General features: G+C 41.6%; 1 protein-coding gene across 3 annotated transcripts; it reads left to right on the top strand.

Annotated features, from left to right (window-relative positions):
* Positions 1 to 213: 213 nt before the first annotated feature.
* Positions 214 to 10,077, top strand: FBXW2 (F-box and WD repeat domain containing 2). 3 transcript variants are annotated; one of them, XM_074924157.1, is made up of 8 exons: positions 214 to 354; positions 529 to 621; positions 1,768 to 2,277; positions 4,383 to 4,577; positions 5,379 to 5,512; positions 6,022 to 6,108; positions 6,723 to 6,892; positions 8,324 to 10,074. In XM_074924157.1, exons 3-8 carry the CDS (start codon positions 1,788 to 1,790, stop codon positions 8,610 to 8,612), a joined length of 1,365 nt encoding a protein of 454 aa, XP_074780258.1. In that variant the 5' UTR covers positions 214 to 354; positions 529 to 621; positions 1,768 to 1,787; the 3' UTR covers positions 8,613 to 10,074. The 3 variants fall into 3 exon arrangements, with proteins under 3 accessions (XP_074780258.1, XP_074780257.1, XP_074780256.1); XM_074924156.1 differs by lacking the exon at positions 529 to 621 and having other exon boundaries at positions 238 to 354; positions 4,383 to 4,424; positions 4,515 to 4,577; positions 8,324 to 10,077; XM_074924155.1 differs by lacking the exon at positions 529 to 621 and having other exon boundaries at positions 238 to 354.
* Positions 10,078 to 10,313: the final 236 nt, after the last annotated feature.

A 10,313-nucleotide genomic window follows, 5' to 3' on the forward strand; every position in this document is an offset into this window, starting at 1 on the left:
CGGTGCCGGCCGGTTTGCCCGGCGCAGGGGCCGCGGCGCTCGCCTCGCCCCGCCCCTCCCCTCCCGCGCCGGGCGCGGCCGAGGCGCCTGATCCCGCCCGAGGGCCGCCTCCTGCCGCGGGTGCCCGCGGAAGCGCCGGGAGCCCGTCCCGCCGCGGGTGCGATGGCCGCGGGGCAGCCCCGGCCCGAGCCGGGCTCGGGGGGGCCGCGCGCGCCGCGGCGGCTGCCCGCCGGGGGCCGCTCCGCGCCGAGACGGTGCCTGAGGTGAGCGCCGCGGGACTCGGGCGAGCGGCGCGGAGCTGGCGGCGGCGGCGCTGGGAGTCTCCGGTCCTCGCCGCGCCCGTTGCGTGCGGAGGTACATGGGAGCGGGCGGGGGAAGGGCCGGGCCGGGCCGGCCGGGGGACACCGCGGAGAGCCGGGCGCGGAGAGCCGAGCGCCGGCTCGGGGCGCGCAGCAGCCCCCGCGGTCCGTGCAGCTCCGGGTAGCGAGTACGGCAGGCGCTTAGAGCTCACCTGTTCTTTGTTCATAGGGAGCCCGTTAGACATTTTTGTTTGTTTTAAAGAGAACACCCGCCCGTTAGAACAGCCCGGGGGTTCACTGCCCGCGGTGCTCAGGAGAGCCGGTAAGTGCTGTCAGCGGTGGAAGCTGCCGCATGAACCTGCGCCTTGGTGGGAGGAGCTGCCTCCGTGCATTTGACGCCGGTACCGTGGTCTGTTTGAACAACAGCTGCCCGCCACCGGCAGCTCTTGGCAGCCGAGGCCGTACGGCTCTGCCCTGCCGTGCCACCCTCAGAGGGGTTCTCCAAGATCTTACCCTGTGAAGGCAAATAAACAGGTTATTGACTCCCACTCATATTCCTCAGTTCTTTGGGTGTGGGAGCTTCCATGAATTAAATTCAGCCAGGTGTCTAATGCACGGACTGAGATCTTCCAGAGAAAGTAAACAGTTATGGCTTTTTAACTGTTTGCCCGATGTTTATCTTGTTAATCACTTGCCCTTATTGTAGGAACTTGAGATGCCACAGGATAGTATAAATGCATACAGGTTGCATAGTTCAGGAGGTAGTATTTCTAACCTTCAGTTTCAGAGTTAATTTTTTTTCATTGGAGATAAACTGAGAAAATAGGAAAAAAAAACCACCAGGAATTTATTTGGGTCAAAACTGTGCAAACATGTCAAAACTAATACTAGACCAGCACAGTCTACAGTCTTTACATGAGCCAAACAGAAAGATGGCTAACATATCCTTCAACACAATTTTTCAGACATCTCTCTATATTTTCTTTTAAAAAACCTACAGTAACCTTCTTTGGGTTTAAAATTGTTCAGGACAAAAGTATGAGTGAGTTCTGTCAGTAACTAGTTTATCACTGTTTATATGCTTTGGTTTCTTCCCTTTATCAGTATAATCCATGAGTAAACTATAGGACAGTGTTTATATGTTGTAATAGATTTAAAACTTTTAACTAACCCTTACCTTATTGGATTCAGAATTTTAAAGTGTTAACCTAGAACAAGAAAGATGTTAACACTATAACGACTGCTAACATTCACTAGCTCCATACAATTCACTTAAAGTCTGATGCGGGTCAAATGATAGTTCAAAGTGCATGCAAATGCTTAGTCCTAACCTAATGAATATTTTAAAATGCATTTGGTCACTTCAGCCTGTGTGTTAACATTTGGAATACTGATGTACCAGTAATAAAGATGTGATGCTTACCTTGTTTTCTGAACGGAACTAATACAGTATTTTGATGTATCACAGGTAAATTTTTCCATAACCTTATGGAGAAAAAGGACTTTGAAGCATGGCTTGATAACATTTCTATTACATTTCTTTCTCTGACGGACTTGCAGAAAAATGAAACTCTGGATCACCTGATTAGCTTGAGTGGAGCAGTCCAGCTCAGGCACCTCTCCAATAATCTAGAGATTCTCCTCAAGAGGGACTTCCTCAAACTTCTTCCACTGGAACTTAGTTTTTATCTGTTAAAATGGCTTGATCCTCAGACCTTACTCACATGTTGCCTCGTCTCTAAGCAGTGGAATAAGGTTATAAGTGCCTGTACAGAGGTGTGGCAGACTGCATGTAAGAATTTGGGTTGGCAAATAGATGACTCTGTTCAGGATCCTCTACATTGGAAGAAGGTTTACCTAAAGGCTATTTTAAGGATGAAGCAACTGAAGGACCACGAAGCCTTTGAGACATCCTCTTTAATTGGACACAGTGCCAGAGTATATGCACTTTACTATAAAGATGGACTTCTGTGTACAGGTAGGAAGGACAGAAAACTTCGAGTCTTACAATTCTTTGTTCTCCTCACCACCCCCACACCCCCACCCCCCGATTAATGACAATTTGCTTTTCTTTTACCGGATTATTTTCATAGTGCTCATGCAGTTTAAGATGACTCAAAATTACTTTTTTTTAAAAAATTTCTGAAACACATGGCACACTAATAAAGTCATTAGTCACTTTTAATAGGAAAACAAGGAGACTGATTTCTTTGTTGGTTAAAAAAACCAGTAACAGGAGGTATTGTGCTTCAGATTAGTAAAACCATTGGAGAAGTACAGACATGTTAGTTATCCCTTCCAGTTAAAGGGACCTTGTTTGGGCTATGTGATCCCTGCAGTCTCCCAAGGTGTGGCAGAAAAAGTCTGTTGTCTTGAAACAAGACAGTTTCTCTGATACAGTCTGCATGCACTTTCAGCTCTTAACATAAGTGCTCGTATGAAAACCTGTAAACTAGATTTAACTGCTACTAGTCTGAATTGCACATTGTAATGATCATTTCAGCTTCCTCCCTGGAGACTGCAGATTTCAAGATTTCAGTTTGAACTTAAAAATACAGCCAGAACAAATACAAAACCTTAAGTATGAAAGAATAGTAACAAAGCCACAATAAACTGCTGTCAGAGCATATTCTAAGGATTTCCTAATCACTTGAGATTAAAATGTTACAGAATAAGTTGGGAGTACTAAGTACTCCCACATTTGTTGGTATGTTAAGATGGTTACTAGAAACCAAGAACTAGACTCTAGCCAGTCTTTCGCTTCCCTGCTCAGCAGAGAATGTAAATAGAAGCAGCATTCTAAGGGCCCAGGGTTTTATTCTGCTCTCCGAAGCCAGCAGTCTGGACTTACTGTTGGTAAAAAGAAACTTTGGGGAGAGAAAGGAAACTTGCAGGTGATGGTGCCTGGTATTCATCTGCTGTCTTTCCAGATTTGGTGGACTCCTTTCCTACCCAAAACAAACTAAAGTTTGCAGTATAGTCAGTGTCTCTGCAAACCTGGGAGTGATGTATCATGTAAAACTTCCATGCATTGTTTCACTAGACCATCAGAAGCAGTGCTGGAATCTGTGAAAGGTGCTAAAAGGATATGAAGAATCTGGAAGGCCAGACATCGAGTAGCTTAATTAACATGAAAACAAGAGGATTTGGTGTAGCACTGGGGCTTAAAACTAGGGCTTATTCCCCATTCAAGCAGCTTGAAAGTACTATTTAATGAAAAAAAGTTCAACAAGGAGAAATACAAAGCCCTGCACCTGAGGAGGAACAACTCCATGGCACCAGTATATGCTGGGGGCCACCCAGCTGGAAAGCAGCTTGGCAGAAAAGGACCTGGGGGTCCTGGTGGACACCAAGTTGAACATGTGCCAAGCCACCAACGTGCCCTTGCGAAGAAGACGACTAACGGTATCCTCAGCTGCTTTAGGAGAGTGTTGCCAGTAGGTTGTGGGAAGTGCTCCTTCCCCTCCACTCAGCCCTGGTGAGGCCACGCCTGGAGCGCTGTGTCCAGTTCTGGGCTCCTCGGTACAGGAGAGACATGGACATACTGGAGAGTCCAGCGAAGGGCCAGGAAGATGATAAAGGGACTGGAGCATCATCTCATGTGAAGAAATTCTGAGAGAGGTGGGATTTTTTATCCTAAAGAAGAGAGTGCTCAGGGAGGATCTCACCAGTGTACATAAATACCTGAAGTGCGGTGGCACAGAAAGTGGAGCCAGGCTCTTTTCAGTGGTGCCCAGTGACAGGACAAGATTCAGTGGACACAAACTAAAACACAGGAGGTTCCGTCTAAAACACTTTTTTACTGTGAGAGTGACTAAGCACAGGTTGCCCAGGGAGACTGTGGAGTGTCCATCCTTGGGACATATTCAGAAGCTATCTGGTGATGGTCCTGGGCAACAGGCCCTATGTGGCATTGCTTGAGTAGAGGGTTTGGAAGAGTTGACCTTCAGAGGTCCCTTCCAACCATAAACATTCAGTGATTCCATGAAAATACTATATTTAAGACAAATATGGAAGGCAAGTATAGGACTGGAAATATTATTTATTCTTTGCTTCCAATTACCCTGTTCTTTTATATTCTAGGATCAGATGATTTGTCTGCAAAACTGTGGGATGTAAGCACAGGTCAGTGCATATATGGTATCCAGACACACACTTGTGCTGCAGTGAAGTTTGATGAACAAAAGCTCGTAACAGGATCTTTTGATAATACAGTAGCCTGTTGGGAATGGAGCTCTGGGACAAAGACACAACATTTTAGAGGACATACTGGTGCAGGTATGTTGAACTTTTCAATTTGTAATTTTACCAGTCAAGTAACATACATCATCATCATCATCAAATAAATTATAATTTAAGTTAGCTCTTTGCACTATAGCTATTTTTAGGCTCTGTCCCAAGTCACCTTTTGGGGAGGGGGAGGAGAGCGGCCAGAACAGATCTGAATCTGTCTGCTTTTGAATGCCAAAGCTGAGCCATGTAGTGTTTTGCAGTTGCATGGAAATAATACTAAGTGCCATGGTTATTCAGTACTTTTGAGTCTATCAGAAAGATGCAAAGCCTAGACAGCAGGGAGCACATGGCAACAGAAGTTCTTTATATCCCTAGACTGGAGATGGGCTTACAGCAAAGAGCACAATGGGACCTGGGAATCTGTATTTGCTTTTCCCTCGTAATTAACTTCTCTGTCCTCTACTGCAGAATATCCTCAATTCAGCTGTAGGTCTGTTCCCCTGTGAGTAATGAAATATATCAAATGTACTTATCCTGCTGGAATTGACTTAACAGAATTCTTAAAATAGGAACTAGCTTAAGTTACGTTTCGCCATAATCCAAACATAAAGGAACCACCAATGTACATGTTCTTCATTTGGACAAAAATAAGTAATTTTGGAATGTAAGCTTAGGAATCCAGAGCAACAATTCACATATACAGTTCAAGAACAACAGTTAAAACTCTAATAGCATTTGAATTTAAAGGCTACTAACTCATATAGAGGCTACTAGTAGTTTGTGTCTCACAGAAAAATGTGTGCATAGAAAATGGTATTCCTTATTTAGTGCCCTCTTTGTTTGTAGTTTTTAGTGTGGATTACAATGATGACCTTGATATTCTGGTCAGTGGCTCTGCAGACTTCACTGTGAAAGTATGGGCCTTATCAACAGGAACGTGCCTGAATACCCTTACTGGACACACAGAATGGGTCACCAAGGTGGGAACACGGATTTTTAATCAATCTTGCAAAACACTGACTTGCAATAATTTTGTACGGTGTTCTAAATGCCTATTTCCTAATCTTAACCCAGGTGTAGAATCTGGAGAACATTGGGGAATACTGCAAAATAACATTTCAGCAGAAAAAATACTTGAAGAAGCTATAATACACTGAAGATACTTCTAATCTAAAGCAGCTGTAATAATATTAGGAATCAGTGTCTGATTCAAAGACTGAATAAAAACAATGGTTCTGAAAAAAAAACTACATAAAAATTATACAGAAAAAATAATGATAACCAAAATTTGAGCATGGAAGGTGTTCAGAAATCAAGAAACAGTATTTTTCTTCTGAGTATTTCAGAACTTGGAAGGTCAGGAGGTGATTGTAAAAGTGTAGTACATGTGTTTGCTTCTTAATGCTGGTTGTCAGTGAAATGAAAAATGCAGATGAAAGTTTGGTTACTTAACAGCATCAATATAAATCATTACATCCTTCAATTACAGGTAGTTTTGCAGAAGTGCAAAGTCAAATCTCTTATGCATAGTCCTGGGGATTATATTCTTCTAAGCGCAGATAAGTATGAAATCAAGGTATGTACCATATATCGTACATATTTCAGTGCCCAGGGAAATAAAATGCTTGAGTGCTTTTCTGAAATTTACAAATAATGTAAGACTTTATTTTCTCCCATATTCCCTGCTTGTTGCATATAAGACATGCAGCTCTTTGGAAGCTAACTTTTCCATGCTTTCCTTCACGTTTAGATGTAAATGGTAGCTCTGCATGAATGGTAATGGAAAAAAGTAAGTGCTTTCAGTGCATGCCTGACGTGCTAACTTGACAGCGAAGCACTTAACTGCAAGTACTGTTACTGTTGGGGACTTTTGGGTTGGAGAGTGCTGTAAATAGTTTGTGGCTATGGAAGTGCTTGAAACACTGCGACATTTCTGTCCAGTTGGACAGTTGATTTTTTTTGTTGTTGCTCTTTAAGGCACTCATTTTCACTGACATTTTTTAGGCTAGAAACAATACTATAAGACAAATCACTTACAGAATTGATGTTCCTGCCTAAAGGAGACGAATATTTCTGAAAAAACATGCACACGTTACCTGATGCTTAAAGAGAGACTGTGAGGCTTGCTCTTTTTGTGTGACGGCTGATAATGTGAGTGTTTTATGGTCTTAAACTGTGTTTTATTTGTAGATTTGGCCTATTGGAAGGGAAATAAACTGCAAGTGTTTAAAAACACTGTCAGTTTCTGAAGATCGCAGCATCTCCCTACAGCCCAGACTGCACTTTGATGGTAAATACATAGTGTGCAGTTCAGCACTAGGATTATACCAGTGGGACTTTGCCAGCTATGATATTCTCAGGTAAATCTTTCAGTTTTACGTCTTCTTTAAATAAGTAGGAAGTAGAATATACTAGTTTTAGTAACTTCCTTTAGATGTAGACAAAAAGAATCTTGATAAAAATTCTGTAAACATCTTACTTTACACATATTGCCAGGTTTAATTCTAATTTATCATCTATTCATACAAATCATTTGATTGCTGTTTTGGTTTCTGACCACAGGCTAGTCTTTCATATTTTCATTCCATAAGCTGGAGAGTTTCAATATAGACATATCAGACTGCAGTGTTGTAGTTGTTAATGTGAAACTGTAGTGACTGGAAGTTAATGTTGCCATGGAGACTGCTCTACAGAGAACCAGGTGGCCATTTCTGGGGGTCCTTTGATAGTACAAGAAATTAAAATACTTCTTCCTTATAGCACTACTGATCTGTCATGCTCTATAATGCTCTGGAATGATAGTAAAATCTATCAGACTGCAGTAGGGGATCAAACAGGATGGCATTCTGTTTCCATAAAAAGAACAAGGCTGTATCTGTTAGAAACGGTGGCATCAAAGATTGTACCTTATTATAGAAAAAATTGCATTTTAGAACTGTTAGCAGACACTTAATTGAAATGGCCTGAGTAGTTGTGGAGTATCTACCATAGGAAGATTACTCCAAAAGAAGTGCTTATTAGTAAGAATAACTGAGTAACTTCACCTCCTAGTTTACCCTCCCATCTTTCAAAAGGGAAAGATGTTCTCTTACTGCTGAAAATGGATTTTCATCTCCATATGTTTTTGTGCCTCAGTTCTGTGCTTTATGTGCTTTTATGATCAAACGCTCAGTCAGTTGTGGAAAACTTACTCTCTTCAGTTTCTGTTCCAAGTTTTATTAAGGCAAAAATATCCTTAAAGGTGTCGGGGAACTAACAAATACTTTTTTTTCTCCCTGAGGTGAAAATTCTTAAGCTAAGCATCAGTAAACCAGCATTCTGTTAAGGACCAATCTCGCATGATTTATCTTCTTACCACAAGAAAGCGTTTCTGTTTTACTTCTGGCTTTTAAAAGTGGTGAAAAGAATAATAAGAGGTTCTACCTCTTAATTTAAAGATATTGAGGCATGAAATCCCTATGAAAACTTACAGTAAAGCACATTTTCTCTTTTGTGCGTATCTGGAAACAAGACCTTTTTTTCTCTTGTGCTGTGCAGAATCCCTTTCAAATCCTAACCTTTACTTACATTCAGAAGGGTCTATCCTGAATACACAAAGCCAGAACTGAAACTACAGGCCTGACTACAGCTAAGTGTTGCTTAATTTGAAAAATTTGTATCCAGTTCTAAGTTCTTCCAGAATTATGAGCTTAGACACTTATTTTCTACAGACACATATGGATTTGTTTTAGTAATGCAGGTTCGTGACTATGTCGTGACACTGTTTCTAACAATGTTGTGTTGTCTTCTAGGGTTATCAAACCTCCTGACTTCTCAAATGTGTCCTTGCTGGGCTTTGGAGAGATATTTGCTCTACTGTTTGATAACAGATACCTGTATATAATGGACTTGAGGACAGAAAAACTGATAAGCCGCTGGCCTCTACCAGAGTATAGAAAGTCAAAGCGAGGTTCAAGCTTTTTGGCTGGTGAAATGTCTTGGTTAAATGGACTAAATGGCCAAAATGATATGGGCTTGGTTTTTGCCACCAGTATGCCAGACCATAGTATCCATATGGTGTTATGGAAAGAACATGGCTGAAAAGCTCACATATGCAGAATCTTCAGGAATATATGGACTGTCAGCAGCGTGTCCATAAAATAAGACTTTGCATGAACCAAAGTTGCACACCTAATGGTATCATCATGCAATGCACAATCATTTACTTTTATTTGGGCATTTGGGAATGGGTTGTTTTGGACATAATGCAATACAGCATGCTAACAGTATTCACCACAAATTTTGTCTGTACTCATGTTTAAGCATACCTATTTGGGCTCTGAAGCATAGCTTGTAACGTTTAAACCATTCAAATCCACCATCAAGTCTGAAATGAAGTAGTGCTTGACCTGACTTCTGACTTATTTTTTGTTGTTGAAATGGAAGGTGAAGCTACTGTTTTAGAACCACAGGCTTTTGTACATCTAACAGCAAATACTGGTTACAGTGCATGGCTGCGTAACTCAAATGAGAAGATAGCAAACCCTTTCTCTCTCTAGTATCATTCTCTTCAAAATATTTTTTTCTTATGATAGCTTTAATTACTTAGCCTTTGAAATAGAAGAATCAAATGAATCCTTTAACTAGGATCAGATGCTAACAATAATAATTTGTTTAAGTTTGGGAACATGTCAGTATGAACTCTCCTCAGCGAGAATGAGGCAACTTTTCATCTGATGGAGCTTACTATCACAATTAACCTTAGAAAACCTCTGACAGTATTCATCATACTTGCTGATGGTAACTCAGAATGGCTTGATCAGTATTTTATAGTCCATATTTCCTATCATTTGTGTGAAAATGTAATTTAGTTCACAGGTAGGTAGAAATACAATGAATGGGAAGATGATGATCAATCTCTACAGCAAGGGTCACTCTTACACCAAATGATGTCTAGCAGCCATTCACTTTTTCCAAAAGTTGCAGTTGCTACATCTAGATTTGGAAAGCAGGAGCAAATAACAGTGAGAATGCCACATCTGGGGTGGGGGTGGGGGTGGGGGGGGAAATCAAAAGTCTGAAGAAAAGCATAAAAGTAGAAAAAGGTCTTTTGCTTTGATGATCATAGGAGACCTGATGTACATGCGAGTTAACTCTTGAGTAACAAATACCTATTCACATACTTTTGTGGTATTTGACATGTATTTAAAAGCTGTATCTAATGACATCACATGCTTTAGAAATGCTTTAGGTTGATTTCCCCTCCTCCCTTATAATAAAATCTCCCCTTTATGTGGTTTGTTTTTTGCGTTTTTTTACACAACTGAAGACATGAGTTTTCATGAAGATTGGCTCACAATCTTGGAAAGATAAACCTGCCTAGCACTACTATTGTTAGTATGTATGGAAGAGGCAAAGTCAGACTCCTGTCAGCACCATGCAGCAGGTCAAGAGCCAATGGTCACAAACTGCAACAAGAGAAATTCCAAGTAGCTCTTCTCCACTGTGAGGGTAGTTTAAGACTGGAACAGGTTTCCCAGAAGACTGTGTGTCCAGCTCACCTAGACAAAGTCCTGAGCACACCATGATACCTCACCCTGCTCTGAGCAGGCAGTTGGACTTCCAGATGCCCCTTCAAAACTACGTGACTCTGAACTTCTAAATGGACCTCTGGCCAAGCAAGACAGTACCACTACAGCAGGCACCTCTGGTGTTAATGCAGCTGCCAGAGTTTGTTAATACAGACTCTGGGAGATGCTGCTGTCACTGCAAAGCAAATACTACAGCTGCTTAAAAGCTGTA

This window comes from Athene noctua, chromosome 20 (genome assembly GCF_965140245.1).
Source record: "Athene noctua chromosome 20, bAthNoc1.hap1.1, whole genome shotgun sequence".
NCBI lineage: Eukaryota > Metazoa > Chordata > Aves > Strigiformes > Strigidae > Athene > Athene noctua.